Here is a 16,882-nt window from a genome sequence, read left to right as displayed (position 1 = left end):
AATCAAATATATTTTGGTTTATTCTTCCAGTCCCCTTGTCATTACAGGCTTTTCTGTACTTTTCTGATATCTTTTTTTCCTTCTATAATAGTAATTATGTTAAAGATAGTTCTCTTTCATATTTCTTTTCCTAGACCACCTGCTGTTTGACAGAAATTATTCTGTCTATATCTTTTACAGTCTCCATTTTTCAGAGTCCAGCATCTGGCATAAATTAAGATCTGAATAAATCAATCAGTTTATTTATAAATTATTTTAAGGGGACTATTATTCATAGAAGATTAGTTTAGATTGACATTGTAGACAATATGAGATTTTTAAAAGCAATATTAAAGAATAAGTCCTTCAATTAATGGGTAAGGCTAATGAAATGGAGATTGATGTAAGTCAACTTTGAGAAAAATTCTTATTTGAAGTAATGAGAGTGTAAGTTGAGCATAGAAGAATGCACTGGCATTAGAACATTTGAGTTTCTAGTTTACAGTTTCAGAATTTGAGTAATTAAAACATTAAAAAAGGATCATGAAGTTGCCACAAAGAAGAAGCAAGCCCCCTTCAAGTTATCAGGCAATAGAAAGAAATGCTATAAAGTGATCTTATTGTTATTTGATTCCTTGGGAGTTTTTTTTGTCAGGAAGAAGAATACACTGATGAGAGATTCATTTTCAGTAACAATCCTTGGTCCATAAAAATCAATCATGATGTTATTATTAATGATGTTGATACCTTTTTCTGAATAATAAACCCAAGAGATATATTTGCCAACCATGTACTCTACTAAGGTGCTCATCATCTTGGATTATTCTAGGATATGCTGAAATATGCTGAACAGAAAAGGCCTAACCAGTCGCCTGGTATGCTTTTTAGTTTTAAAGCATCACATGTTCACATTAAGACCTGTCACATTAGTTAAGGCCAGAGAGAATAACTCTGGAAATGAATAAATTTGGAATGTACAATTTTCTTGACCAACAGGAGTTTCCAGCAGGAGTTATTGAAGAACTTCTTAAATGTCTCTGATTCTTGAAGAAATCAACAGACACAAAAGTGAAAGCATTGTATTATTTTCTTTATCAGAAATCACAAAGTGGCTGTCCAGGTTAATTCAATGAGCAGGAGTCTTAAGCTTAGCCTGACTACAAACCTTGAGAGACCTAACAGGGTCTTGTTCCACGTTCATTTAATTTCAAGCAAAGATAGAGGACAGGCAATAGTAGAGCTTTTGTAGCAATATACCATTGTGGAAGTCTTATGACCTTTGGATATGACTTTTTTATGTCTTATAAATCATCTTCACTGAGGATGGGTTAACCCCTTGCTATATATTTCTATGGAATTTGCTTAAAATTTTTCTTAAACAACTTTTATAATATCTAGTGCATAAAAAAATAGTTTTACTATTTTTTATAAACTTACTAAAACACTGGCTATCACCAGAATATATTTCATTCAGTAAAGAGTTGGAATTCCCTTTGCTAAACAAATTAACAACCACAGATTCTCCTAAATTGTCTACTTCCTTAACATTTGAAAGACAATTTATTCCACTTATCTTCTATTACTTGTCTCTTGGTACAAGTGTTGATAGAAACATTCAACTGCGTATGTAAATTTTCCAAATGTAAACTAAATCCATTCTCTGGTGAATCTTTCTACATGGATATTACCTAGCTTGTGAATTTTAGGTTGCCTGTCCAAATAACGTTCCTGTCCTAGAGACCAAGATCTACTTAAGTTTCACTTTTATCTAACTGCATAAGTAAAGTGAAAATTTGTTATTATATCATAGAGCTGAGGCAGAAATTAAATATTTAAACACAATACACTCTAATTAATATTACCATATTATTTCCTCAACTTTCCCAGCAAAAACAGCTTTTTCCCATATATCATATATTTTCCATTACCACAGTAGTCATTATAGACTATTTCTCAGACACTTCTGGGTTTCATCTGGTGTGACAGCATAACCTTACACCCTACTATAGACATAAACTTTCACTAGCAAAAGCTTCTGGGTGTCATTGTAGCACACCAGCCATTTATCTTCCATGAGATAATACATTGCTGATCTATAAGCTGTCCCAACTTCACCAAAGGTACAATAGAGAAGATAAATTTGTTTTCTAGCTCATAGAACTATTACGATGAGAGAACATTCATGATGCCCATAATTACAAGTGACATCTTGATTTAGATTAACCATAGTTTCCACAAATATTCCCCTCTGACTTGATCCTCCAGTAGAGGCAACCACAACCCTTTAAATGCATCTGATTCCATCATAATCATTATTAGAAAGTCATTCCTGAGTAATACCAGGTTACTGAAAAAGAATATTCCCTAATTTGCTTATTTGGGTTAACAAATTTGCCTTGAAACCATCTCTAATTGATTCATCAAATCAACTTCAAGTTTTCAAGTTCCCAAATCCCTCTTAGTTCTTTATCTAGTGTTGATTAAGCTGACACAAGACCCATATGTACAACATATACTTTAATTGCATCCAGTGTACTGTGTGCATATGATAGTAATGTGTCAGAGGATTGTAGATTGCACATATTCAACTTCTAGGTGAAGTTTATTACACCTGAGAGAAGCAGTTAAGAGAGTTATACTCTTGCTCTCAAATGTTCTCTCAGAAGAAAATATGAAAGTGCTTTTTCTTGAAATCCTTGTGTGTTCCTCATTTCATATTCTACAATTTCACTTTGTTTTCTGTTTATTAGTGAATGCAAATTCAGGCTTACAGGGTAGGATTTGCTGAATTTATTTTATTTTTCATACAAGGATCTGATTCTTCCATGCTAGCTAGTACTTTCTTCTTTGTCCATTTAGAGAAAGAAGGAATAGATTTAAAAAGGTGGAATGAACTGGCATAAAAGTTTATAGTCAAGTCTCTGAAATTAGAGGAAGATATAAAGGTATAAAAGATAAAGACATAAAGAAATAGCCAAGATCTACATTTTCAAAAGTGTGTAGTAAAGGAGGAAGAATAGAGAAAAATGAATCAAATAATGAAACAATATATGAAAAATTAGCCTGAATAGCATCCTATTAATGTAGTTGTAAAGGCAAAATGGATAATGATTAAAAAGACTATATGTGTGGGTAAAATTTTGTTTGTAATTTTTGAGAGTTCTACTGAAGTATAATTTACATTTCTTTATACACATTACAATGTACATTTCAATGATTTTTAGTAAATTCTGACAGTTATGAATTAATTACCACAATCTAGTCCTATACATTTCCATCACCCCAAAAGTCTTCTCATGATTGCTTGCAGTCAGTACTCACTATCATCTCCAACTCCAGACAACCATTGGTCTGATTTCTGTCTCCAAAAATTTGTTTTGTCTAGGAATTCTAAAAATATGGATTCATATAGTATATAGTTTCCTAGTTTTATTTGGCTTTTTTACATTGTGCCATTATACTTTTTACATAGCACAATGTTTATGTTGTTCATTTATGCTGTAGCATACATCAAGACTATATTTCTTTTTCTTTGAATTACTGAGTAGTATTGCATTGTATAAAAGCACCACATTTTGCTTATCCACTCACCAGTTGATGGACCTTAGAGCTATTTCCAGTTTTGTAGTAATATGGCTATGAATATTCTGTATAAGTCTCTTTATAGACAAATATTTTTATTTCTATTAGTTATTTATGGATACATAAGTAGAATTACTAGGTCTTATAGTAAATATATCCGTATTTATTCTTTTAAGAAACTGTGCAACTGCTTTCTATAGTGGCTGCACCATTTTACACATCTACCACGTCCTCATGACACTTAATATTGTCAGTTTCTTTATTAAAGCCATAATAGCAGGTGCCTAGCAGTATCTCATTGTGGTTTTAATTTGCATTTTCTTAATTACTAATTATGTGGAGATACCTTCATGTGCTTATTACTTATATGTAGATCTTCTTTGGTAAAAAATCTATTCAAATCTTTCACCCATTTTTAAAGTTTGCATTGCTTGTCTTCTTAGTATATCTAAGAAACTTTTGCAACCTAAGTTAAAAAGATTTTCTCCTATATTATCTTCTGCTAGTTTCATAGTTTTAGCTTTCACATTTAGGTCTGTGATTCATTTTGAGCTAATTTTATATTTGCTGTGGGGTAAAGGTCTTAGTTCATTTTTATTTTCACGGTAGTCTCTCCTTATCCATAGTTTTGCTTTCCATGGTTTCAGTTACTTTCATTCAAGTGGTAAATGGAAAATTCCAGAAATCAACACTTCCTACATTTTAAATTGCGCTCTGTTCTGAGTAGTGTAACAAAATCTCATATTGTACTGATCCATATAGCCAGGGAAGTGAATTATCCTTACTATCCAGAGTCTCCATGTTGTATATGCTACCTGCCTGTGAGTCACTTTGTGGCCTTCTCTTTACCACTCGACTGCAGCAGTATGGCAGTGCTCACATTCAAGTAGCCATTATTTTACTTAATAATGATCCCAAAGAACAAGAGTAGTGATGCTGGCAATTCAGATATGTCAAAGAGAAGCAGTAAAGTGCCTCCTTTAAGTGAAAAGGTGAAAGTTCTTGGCTTAATAAGCAAAGACAAAAAATCATGGTAAGTTTGCTGAGATTTACCATTAAGAACAAATCTTCTATCCATGAAATTGTGAAGAAAGGGAAAGAAAATCACGCTCCTTTTGCTGTTATACCTCAAAATGCAAGTTACAGCCACAGTGCATAAGTGCCTAATTAAGATGGAAAAGGCATTAAATTTGTGAGTGGAAGACAGAAACAGAAACATGTTCCAACTAATGGCAATTGGGTTTGGTACTACCTGTAGTTTCAGACATTCGCTGGGGGTCTTGGAATGTATCCTTTGTGGATAAGGATAGACTGCTGTATTTATTTTTTACATACAGGTATCTCATTTTCCCATGAGCAGTTATTGTAAATCTGTCTTTTCTCCCATTGAATTGCCTTGGCATCTTTGTTGAAAATCACTTATCCATAAATATAAAGGGCTATATCCAGGCTTCTGTTTCATTAATCTATATGTCCACCTTATGACAAAACCACATTGTTCTGATTACTGTAGGTTTGTATAGGTTGAGCATCCTTATCTGAAATGCTTGGAACAAAAAGAATTTTGGATTTCAGATTTTTGGGAATTTTTGAATATTTTCACATATAAAAATAAAATATCTTGGGCATGGGACGAAAGTTTAAACATGAAATTTATTTATTTTATTTACACCTTATACACAAAGACTGAAGGTAATTATAGACAAAATTTTTTAATAGTTTTGTGTATAAAACAAAGTTTTGACTGTGTTTTGCAGCCTTCATATATTGAGTGTTGGATTTTACAGTTGTGGCATCATGTTGACACTCAAAAACTTTCAGATTTTGGAACATTTCAGATTTCAGATTAGGAATGTTCAACCTGAAGTAAGTTTTGAAATCAGATAATGTATGTCTTTCTTTATCACTTTCCTTTTCTAAAAGTACTGTGGCTATTCTATATCCCTATGTTTCCATATAAATTTTAGGATGAACTTGATAATCCTATGAAAAACCCTGATGCTTTTTTGATAGTTGTTACATTGAATCTATAAATCAAATCAATTATGAAGAATTTCCTTCTTAACCAAATCATGTCTTTCAATCAATAAACATAAATTTTTTAAACATACTTTCAAATTTCTCTTGGCAATGTTGTAGATTTTGGTGTACAAGTCTTGCACCACTTTCTTTAAATTTATTCCTAGATAATTTTGTCATTTTGATGTTGCTGAAACTGATTTTATTTTTGGACTGTGCCATGCTATTACATAGTACAATTAGATTTTGTTTCACGTGTTAGTCATGTTTTAGTTCTAATTATTTCTTTTAGTTACCTTAGTATTAATATTTTCTACATAGACGATCATGTCTTCTGCAAAGAAATGTAGGTTTACCTGTTCTTTTCCAATCTGATGCCATTTTTTAAATTTGTTCCTTTAATGTGCTTTACTGCACTGACTGGAACATTCAGGATGGTGTTGAATAGAGTGATGAGAACATTCTTTTCTTATTCCTTATCTTAGGGAGAAAGTGTTCAGCCTTTCACCATTAAGTGTAATGATAGCTATAGATTTGTTTATAGATGCTTTTTATCAGGTTGAAGAAGCCCCCTTTAGTTCTTAGCTTAAGAGTTTTTATCATAAATGGATATTGAGTTTTGTCAATTGCTTTTTCTGTATTTATTGAGATTATCATGTGGTTCTCTATTTTACAGATATGATATATTATGTAAATTGTTTGAATGCCTTTATTTTACCTTTAATAGAATGATAGTTTTGCTGGATAAAGTACTCATATATTGGTTGGCAGGTGATTGTTATTTTCTCCAGAACTTTGAATATATTATGCCTGTGCCTCCTGGCCTCTACTGTTTGTGATAAGAAATCAGCCATGAATCATATTTTGTTTCCTTTATTCCCAGTGCTTTCAGGATATTCTCCTTGTCTCAGCAATTTGACTGTGATGTGTCTAGATGTGTGCCCCTTTTTGTGTTTACAGTATGTGAGATAATGAAATTCTTTGATCTTGACAAAGACTCTCTCCTTGACCAAACTGTACAATCCTCTAAATGTCAACAACATCATCTTTCCTACTGATTGTTATTGTTAGGCTCCTCTGACCCTCTTTTCAACTAAACCTCATCCTTGGGCCCTATCTTTGGCCAGTCTAACCTTGTTTTAGCAAGACTCCTGTTAAATCAGATTAGAAAGAATCTCCCACCCTTGATATCTGATTAAATTTCTCCTCCTTCACATTTGATGTCTGATTGCCCTGGCCTGCCTTTAGCAATAATTCTGTTTAGATAGTTTAGCAAGAATCTTTCTACTCTTGATGTCATATCTTAGTAATTTTCTGTCTGCTGACCCTCTCACCCTGCTCCTTGGCTATAAGTTCCCAGCTGTATATGAAGTGGAGTGAAGCAAAATCTTTCTCCCTTACTGTAGAAGCCTTGATGCATATCACATTATTCCTGAATAAAGTCTTCCTTACTATTTTAGAGTCAGAACAACTTTCTTTTTAACGATATCTAGATTTACTGTTTGTTTATTTGTTTTAACAAGGCATTATAGTAACTATGGATTTTGAATTTTGACCCCGAGGATTTTTTTCTTTTTTTAATAACATGTCTGGACTTCATCTGTTGAATCTATTATTCTTCAGTGTGCAGCTCCTAATGTCTTTGCATAGTTTTTGCTTTCATTCATTTTTTTTTTTAATTTTTAACCTGGCATTTTATGAGCTGCTCCTCCTTTTGCATAACTTAAGGTCAGCCAGTTATTTGGACCAAGTTTTGCACAAAATGCCTCAAGCACATAAGGCTTTCAACCTCTGCCAACAGATTTGAGTTTGAGTTGAGAAAGGCATTGAAAGTTCAGGTAGTTCTCAGCACTTTCTTTGCCCTGACATTACCCTGGGTCTTCTCCTGTCTTCTCTGACGATGTTTGTCATTTTGGAGTGATGTGGGTAACTTATCTCACTTTTCCATTGGATTCTCATTTTCTGGCTCTTTGCACTAAATTTCTGTCTTGCTTGAAGTTTACTTCCAATGGGACTGCAACTCATATTGTCAGAGCCAAGGTTGTTCCCCATTCAATTTCTATTATGCTTTTTTCCTTTACTAACTTAGTGCCAAACTGAGTCTGTCTTCTCTTGAAGCAAATATGCTGCTTTCCATGGCCAACACTACCCTTATAAACCTTACATGTCACATGGGCTTTGGGGTGGTATGGTAGGGGATGGGGTGAGACCCAAACAAGAATGCCATTGATTCTTGTTTTTCTTACCTAAAGTTGTAGCAGTTCTTCACAAATAATCTCTCTCTATTTGTTTGCATCAATGAATCTCCAGAGTTCTAAATGGGTTTTTTTAAGCAATTTTGCTTAGATTTTCCCTCATTTTTTGAAGAAAGATTTATCTACCTAGTGAAGTCACCATAGTTGGAGGTCCTCCCTCCAATCCAGCCCTCTTTGCCATTTTAAAAGAGTAATTTCAGTCAGATGGGGCTACATGTATAGTATCACAAAGGGACAGAATTTGAAAATAAGGAGTGCCATGATGAAGTGGAAGGGAAGCAAATAAAATAAATAAACACCAACAGGGGGAAAATGATGAGTTTTTTAATCAAATAATCTAAATTAAAATTTTCATACATCAATTATAAGTTATGGATTATAATTTGTTTTATAGAAGGAAAATTCCATAAGTTTTTATGTCACTTTTGTACAAATATATTCAGTTTATGATGATAAATTTTATAATGTGCAGTAAACTATATAACTAATAAAAATATTAGACAGTAATGTGTTGGTGTACTAATTCTTCCTTTGTTGAATTAAAATAATCAAAGGACCTACTGTCTGAAAAAAATTAGAATATCACAAATTGTTTAACATAAAAGTAATTCTGCAACTTGTTATAAAAGGCTTGAAGGACAGTGTTGCTTATAGTTGCAAAGGCAGATTAACAAAAGAATAAATGTATCTTATTAAATGCAAAATATAAAATAAAAGGAATCAGCATGAAATTCTAGGAAGCAGAAGTTAATGTCTAGAAACACAGTGGAATCTTTTTTCTACTGTAGCTAAAAATTAAACAAGGCTTGAGACACCATCTGAGATATTGGAAAGGGCAGAGGGTACCTCCTCAATGAATATTTCTTAAAGAAATCCCTACCTAGTACTATCTCTCACTATGTAGACTGTCTAGGTGAAATACATTGAAAGAATACAAAGAAATCCCTTAGTAATAGACTATCTCCCTGTAATAAAAAAGCACTAGATTGAAACAAATATTTAAGTGATGAGGTCTCTAGAACAGAACAGTTTTGATCATAAAGAATCCTAGATTTGTGCCTGTATACATCAGGAAGTCCTTTTCCATAACAGCAGAAGGCAATGTGTACAATAGAAAATAAGATGGTTTCATTTTTTATTGTTTGATTAGTATTTATACTGTTGATCAAAACCTTTCTGCCTCCAAATCTATTTTGTCATCTAAGTCAGGTGTGAAATGTTTCATTCCATATCTTGGAGACCAGCAGAGTTCAATCATAATTTTTATTATGCATAAGAACCATTAAAAGGATTCACCTGTACTCTTTTTTGACCTTCTTATCTAAAATCATAACACTGTTCTTAGCTTTTCCTGCCCTCGAAACAAAATATGAAATAACAAAGAAGGAAAAAAGTGCAGAGACTACTATACATGTTAAATACCAAATATAAGTTTATGCTTTCATTATTTAGTTGTCTGATGTAGTGATTTTCAAACTGTTATCATAGCTCACAAAATAATTCTTCATTTTGCCTCTATGTATTTCTGCAACATCATCACATGCTAGATTTTTCCCCGTTCATCATGGGATGCAGTACTTCATTAGCTTCCCTGAGAGCGAGCAGTACTTCATTCCCTTGATCTCAGGGTCCTCACACAGGCCTTTCTCTTTTCCAAGTACTGTTATTAATCCATATTCTTCAGTTATGTTCTAATCTTTCAGATCCCATCTTAAATGCAGTCTATGTCAAAGGACTTTAATATTTATTCTATCACCCACTCATTGTTCCCTGTGTTCATTTTTAATAGTGCTTGTCACAACTTGTCAATATGGATTTACTTTTTGTCAGTAAAAATCTCCCTCATCTGACAGTAAATGAAAAAAAAAAAAAAAAAAAGTAGAGCCCAGATTTATTTACCAAGTTTAACTTACACTTAGCTTTTAGTACATTGCCTGGAACTACTGTAGGCGCTCATTAATTATTTTGAAAGTTTTTTTTCCAAGAACATTATTTTCCTTAAGTCATGCTTAGAATTTTATTTTGTTTTTATGATTACAGCCAAGAAGTTTCACCTAGCTTACTTCTATAACTCTGCTTGTGTGGAAAGAAGGCAGAATTTTCTAGTCTTCTGTAAACTCAGATTTACATGTTTTTGCATACTATCAACATAGAGTTCACATTCCAAATTTAACGTCATTGTAAAAAGAACCAAACTTGAGCTTTCAAAATCTTATCTAGTTCCAAATATCACAAAATTTGTAAGTGGCTTTTTCTTTTCTTTTGTCTGCTTGGTTTAAATCATCAATCTGGATAAAAAAGAGATTTAAAACGATATTCTAAAAACTACGTATTTTAAAAAGAGCTTAATGTTAAAATTCTGATAATTGCTTTATTTAAAAGTTCAACAATTATTAAAGGGAAATATTTACTTGTTATTTAACTATATTTTTATTGCTTATTAAATAGCTCATTCTGATTTCTATGCAAGGACAAGTCTACCACTTTCATAGCAAGATCTTTGCCCATTTTAATGAATAATCATACATTAGTCAAAGACTATTTGATATATTAATGATCACATGGTACCACATACCAAAATCTCAAGCACAACGATCCAAGAAGAATAGTCTTAAAGCAAACCAAGAATAGTAGTTAATCATAAAATGCTTTTTCTATAATATTTAGGATTCTTATGATTAAGAGCCATAACTTGAAATTAAATTAACTTTTTAAAAATATATACATTTTTATATATCAGGAAAGTCCAGTGGTATATTTGGATTCAGATGACAATAGAAATCTTGTCATCAATGATATTCTTTGCTTTTTCCTGGCACTGTCTTTTTCTATGTAGGTCTCAGTCTCAGGTAGACTCAATGCAGGTAAGAAAACCAGCAGAAACTCTGCATGTAAATGTATTAGTTTAACCCAAAGAAAATAAAAGCCACCCTTCCCAGCAGTTTTAAGAGTTACCCTGAGTATACCAACTTGAATAACTTGCCAATTCTTGAACCAAACAGTGTCCACACCTGAGTCTCACTGCTATCACTGGAGCTAAGTTTCAGCCCCACCAAAACATGGACTGTGAAAGGAATGTGGCTTCCCAAAGGAAAATGAAGGGCTTTTACTAGAAGCAAGGGCCCAGGAGGCAAAAACACTAATGGTCAACACGCTTATTCATTATCAATGAAGCCACAACTTGTTTCTAGTGAAAATGTGTTTATTCATATGAAATCCTATGTGTACACTCCATTATTGCAGTTTATAGTTTGGGGATTATTTTTGTGTCAACTATGTCTTATACCCTATCCTTGTGTCATTAAGGCTATAATTTGAATGTTTATGTTCCACTTATGTATAATTCAATATTCTTTACCTTTTTCATTTTATATAAAGCTATATTTCTCATTTTCTAAGAACTAGAAAAGGGAAATTGAAGAGAAAAGTAAATTGCAGCCAGAAATTAAAAGGGAACAGAAAGAGCAAATCAGATTGTTTTGTTTTGTTTTGTTTTTGAGTGGGGGAAGGTAGGAGATGGCAGGGAACATTTGGAAGATGAGCATGTTGAAACACTGAGGGGAAGGGATTATGGCAGGGTAAGATTAGACTTCCTGAAAAGAACCATAATGCATCGTGGAAAAGAAATATATTAATATAAACAATAGCTCAGTGTTTCTTACCATTTAGATATCACATTTAAATCAACAATTAAAAGCCATAGATTTAATTTTACTCTCATCTGAAATTTGTAAGCAACACTTTGCCTTTTCCCGTGTAAATCAATCATTCCTCCATGCTCTTTTGGGCAGATTTAGGCAGATTTCCCCCCCTAGATTAAGGGGGAATAAGGGAATAAGTTTCATATACTTCCAACTCATAGATACTGGTCACTGGTCACATAGTCATTGAGCTGTAATTGAATTAAATTCCCACTATAATTTAGCTGCAAAATCAGCATCTAGAGCTCTTCTTAGTATCGTATAATATACTTCAAGAAGGGCTACTTACTGCATAGTATCATTGAGGTTTAATAAATGTCTTGAGTCTTCAGGGTCTTACATGGAAGGCATCATTATTGTTTGGCTGTTCAGAGTCAGTGTCTCAGCTCCCTTTTCTAATTTTGGATCACCAATTATTTCTTCCAAATATTTTTGTTAGCATATGTGTAAACAAAGTTATGTTGATTCCTAGCCTACTATTTTATTATTTAGTACTAAGAGAGTGAAAAACAGTATAAAACTATTTAACCTAAACATAGAATTCATTTTTGCCTTACTTGTTAAACTTTCTACCCATAATAGTTTCTGTGTAGGTAGTTGTGGTCCCTCAATATGTTAGCTTATCTGTGATTGACTGGCTCTGTGGTTTGGGGGTGATTCTGTCTCCTATGCTTTCCAGTACTGTTTGGTATTTATAGCACCTCCCAGGTGGGTGCCTTTCTCAATTTAATTATCATCTGGCTTATCCTCCCTTCCAGAATCATTTATGAAAATGTTAAATAAGACCAGCCATAATACCTATATCCCTGAAGCTCACTCCTTAATGTCTCTTCTTAGCTTGATGCATTGCCATTTATCATTAAATTCCTTTAGCCAATTTATGTCCCAGGAAGAATGTTAATATTGAATCCAATTTGAGCTAAATTTTAATTAAGAATTCCTGAGAGATTTTGTTTAAATGATTTACTATAATCAAATTGATATCTCCTCTGCTACCCCTATCCTCTAATTTTCTAATTTTATCCGCACACAAGAGAGAATTAGTTTGTCTGGCTTGAATACTTCTCCATAAATATACATCATTCATTTTGACTGTTTCTGCAAATAGTTTTCTTCTCCTTTGCCTTTAGGAGTATGCCTGTCATGCTCATATAAGTCCCAGAATCATTTCATGAAATGCCTTTCCTTCTGGCAACCACATCTGTCCACCCTCAAATACCCAATCTCAGGACTTAGCTGCATCAATGCCAGTCTCTCAATTTTCTTTTTTTCTTCTCAATTATTTCTGCTGCTGCTATTTCCGTGCACATTATCACTCTAAATGTAGCCTATAATAAAAGTAGAAATAGAATATGCGTAATATAAGTCCTTGAGCATGATAGGATGTATAAAGTTCTTTGTTTACATTTCTTGGGGCCACTTCTCTGTCTTTCATCCATCACTTTTGGAATGATAAAAACAGAAATTACTGTGAATGCATATACTATAAAATTTCCTACTAGAATCTATTTTTATTTTTCTTCCCCTTTAAGTAAATTTATATTTATCAGGAAGTCAAGGAGAATTCTTTAATATAACAAATCACTATTACCTTAATGCTGCTTTATGAAATTAATGAATCGTTCTCTTTTCACATATAATAATTCATATATAGTCTTTATTAGATACTAGGTGCTTCAAAAAGATTATAAATATGTGTAAATTAGCTTTACAGGTATTAATGCAATATAATTTCAAGGGTTCTGAATAGATTCCCTTTCCTCAAAAGAAAAAAAACAACAACAATTCTTGGGCTACATTAAATATTCAACAGTTAGAGATGTATTCATTTGATTTTGAAAGGGTAATACTCTAGGCCTTATCCGTCCTTTATAAGTCAGTGTGAACAAGATAGGAACCTTTCTTAGAGAAAGTGTAAATAAAGAAGACAAAAAGACAGGAAAGTCTCTGGGAGACAGGAAGGAGAACATTATTAATGAAAAAAATGAAAGCAAAAGAAAGGATGAGAGTAATAAAGAGAAACTTCTATTTCATTTTTTCCAGATCTCAGTCTGTAATAATATGAATTTATGTGTCAAGAACACTAGGTAAGATAGGGGAAAAAAATTAAATTTCCTATAGGGATATTAGATTTTTTGTTATGGTTTTCCTTTTATTTTCCTCTATTAAATTAAAATAAAGATAGACTTCAAGATCCAAATTTTTTTTTCCTTATCACTCTCACAAGAAAAGAAAAGGAAACATCCTTCTTGCTGTGAATGCTTCATTATCATAACAACACAGTAGCCTCAATTCAGGAAAACAAGGGTATATATGTCAAGACAACTTTCTTTACTTATGTTTTATCTTTGAAAGCTAGCTCCTTTTGTTGGGGGAAATAACAACGTGATGGTGAAAAGTTGAGTCCCAAGAGGATTTATGTTGTGATTTTCAATTCCAGCTCACTGCAGTCGACGCAGACGAAGGGTCAAATGGGGAGATCACATATGAAATCCTGGTTGGGGCTCAGGGAGACTTCATCATCAATAAAACAACAGGGCTTATCACCATCGCTCCGGGGGTGGAATTGATAGTCGGGCGGACTTACGCGCTCACAGTCCAAGCAGCGGATAATGCTCCTCCTGCAGAGAGAAGGTAATTTATGTTAGAACCAGTGCGGTCTTTTCATCACTCCCATTTAATCCCGTAATTAAATTTAAGAAGAGCAGCAAGCATTCTTTTATCCTATAAACATCTAAATTAGATCAGAAAATCAGAGAGACCAGATTTGCAGGAACTGCATATTTTGATTTGGTTAAATAGTGGGAAAAGGACAATACAGACAAGATTAAACCACAAAATAATTAACTATGATTTCACAGATGCAGAAGGATGCAGGTCTCTATTTTAGTGGGGGAACTGGGAAATATCAGAGGCATGTTTCCAATTTATTAGTGAAAAACAAGACTTCAGACAGAGAAAGGCTCTTTTCTTCAAAGAAATTCACAAAAGTTATCAGTGGCATGTAATGTCCCAGGGTTTTAAAGCCACCTCTCAGTGTATGGCTAATTATAAAATATATAGGTAAAATAATATACATGTAGCATATGCATACATACATACACGCATGTTTATATGTACATACCCATAAAAAGAGAAAAAGAGAGAGAGAAAGTTCAAAGACTCCCTATTTTGTTGTTGTTGAGACTGGGTCTCACTCTGTGGTCACAACTAGAGTGCAGTGGCCTCATTGTAGCTCACTGCAACCTCAAATTTCTAGGCTTAAGCGATCCTCCTGCCGCAGCCTTCTGAGCAGCTGAGATTACAGGTGTGCACCACCACACCTGGCTAATTTTTTTCTATTTTTAGTAGCAACAGAGTCTTGCTCTTGCTCAGGCTGATCTTGAGCTTCTGCGCTCAAGCAATCCTCCTGCTTTGGCCTCCCTGAGTGCTAGGATGACAGGCATGAGTCACTGCACCCAGACAGGCTTCCTACTATTATAATTTCATCTCTCTAAGCTTCTGCTTGAAATATCCCTTTTATTAATTTATTGTTTATTTCCAGACTGTCAGTGTATATTTCAAGAAAATATGAATGATATAAATACAAGCACTTTGCTGTTTTTGTTGCCCTTCACAATATGTCTTGGTGTTCTTTCCATATGAATACTGGATAACTTCCTCAAGTCTTATTTACAGCTATATATTACGCTGTGGAAGAAGTCCATTATTGATGAACTTTTAAATTTCAATCTTTTTCTTTTAATAACAATGGAGATATAACATAGACCATGCATCACTTTAAATGTATACAATATCAATAGAGTAAATTAGCCGAAGTGAGATTAAAAAGTATATGCAACTTTAAGTTGTATAGATCACTACCAAATTGCCTTCTATAAAGCTTATAACAATTTGTAATTCCAACTGCAAAGTCTGAGAATGGAAAATTCTACACAATATCCCCATGCATGTGTGATATCAAACATTTGGATTTTTTGCCAATCTGATAGGTAAGAAATAGTATCTAATTTTTATCCATTTGATTTTGAGTAAGTTTAGTATATTTCCTATGTTTAAGAGCCAAATTCTATTACTTTTTCTGTGAAGTCGGTTTTCATAATTTTTACTCATAGTATGTTAAACTCAGATTATAATTATTCTACATTTTCTGTTAGAGCTTTTATAGACCCATACTGTATATTTAAACCTTTGTTGCATTTGGGATTTATCCTAGTGTACAGTAGGAGATATTAATGCAACCACATTTTTCTCAAATACCTTGCGTTCCCCACACAAATTATTGGATAATTCATCTTTTCCTCACTAATTGAGGTGCTACATTTATTCTATCATATTTTATGTATTTATATGTTGTTCTAGAGTTTCTATTCAATTCCATTATTTACTTATCTTTTTATGAGCTATTATCATACAATTTTAATTGTTAAAGTTGCATACTATGCTATATCCTCTGGTGGTATCAACTTACCTTAATGCTTTTCCCTCCAAAATTTTCCTGGATACTTCTTCTGTTAATTTTTCTCTTTGACTTTAAATGAGCTAGTTCAGTGAGTTTTTTGTTGTTTTTTTAATCTATATTTTTTATTAGCAATACATTTAATTTACAAATTAATTACTTAGGATTATATAATACACTTTGATCTTAAATCTTTCCGTCCAAGAATTTTTTGAATCTTAATTTATACATGCTTTCTTTTGTGTCCTTTAGTTGTTTTTTTGGTTGTTTTTTTTTTTTAATTTTATTTACACAAGTTCTGTACATTTTTTTCTTGGTCTCTTTCAATATCTTTTGTTTTTATTAATTAGATTCCTTTCTTCCTTATATCTTTGAATGGGCTGGTGTTTGCATAAATAAAAGGTATTAATCTCTTTAGATTAATTTTTAACTCACTTTCTTATTTAATTCTGTTATGTTTTTGTAATTTCCAGTTGATTCTCCTATATTATTCAAAAATATGTTTTAAAAATAGTGATAATTTTATATTTTTGTTTTCATTTACTTTCTTTTCTTTAACTTCCAGTAAAGATGTTTGTCTTGCTTTTGACTTGAATGAGAGTGCCTCCATTTTTATCCGTTAGATTGTTTTATCGTTTTAAAAACTAATATATTATTATGTTAAGAAAGTATTCATCTATTCCTTTTATATTGGCTTTAAAAATAAGAATGGTGGCTTTTTCAGGTCAAATAAATATTATTATATAAAGGTAGTAATGACTTTTCTTCTTGAGCTAATGTTATGATTATTGATCTAATACAGTTTCTAAAATAAATTTATTTTGCATTACTGATATAAATCCCACTATGCCATGATGTTTTACTCTTGAAATAAACTGCTGAAATAT

General features: G+C 32.6%; 1 protein-coding gene across 3 annotated transcripts in view; it reads left to right on the top strand.

The window, feature by feature from the left end:
* PCDH15 (protocadherin related 15) overlaps positions 1-16,882 on the top strand; it is a 1,489,951-nt gene that overhangs the window by 1,215,459 nt on the left and 257,610 nt on the right. For all 3 annotated transcript variants that reach the window (XM_076010005.1, XM_076010003.1, XM_076010004.1), the window contains one exon: positions 13,977-14,170. In XM_076010005.1, the coding sequence (XP_075866120.1) occupies positions 13,977-14,170 (194 nt within the window). The remainder of the gene's footprint in view (positions 1-13,976; positions 14,171-16,882) is intronic.

This window comes from Microcebus murinus, chromosome 14 (assembly GCF_040939455.1).
Source record: "Microcebus murinus isolate Inina chromosome 14, M.murinus_Inina_mat1.0, whole genome shotgun sequence".
Lineage (NCBI taxonomy): Eukaryota > Metazoa > Chordata > Mammalia > Primates > Cheirogaleidae > Microcebus > Microcebus murinus.
The sequence above is the reverse complement of the archived record's forward strand: the minus strand, read 5'-3'. Positions and strand labels throughout refer to the sequence as shown.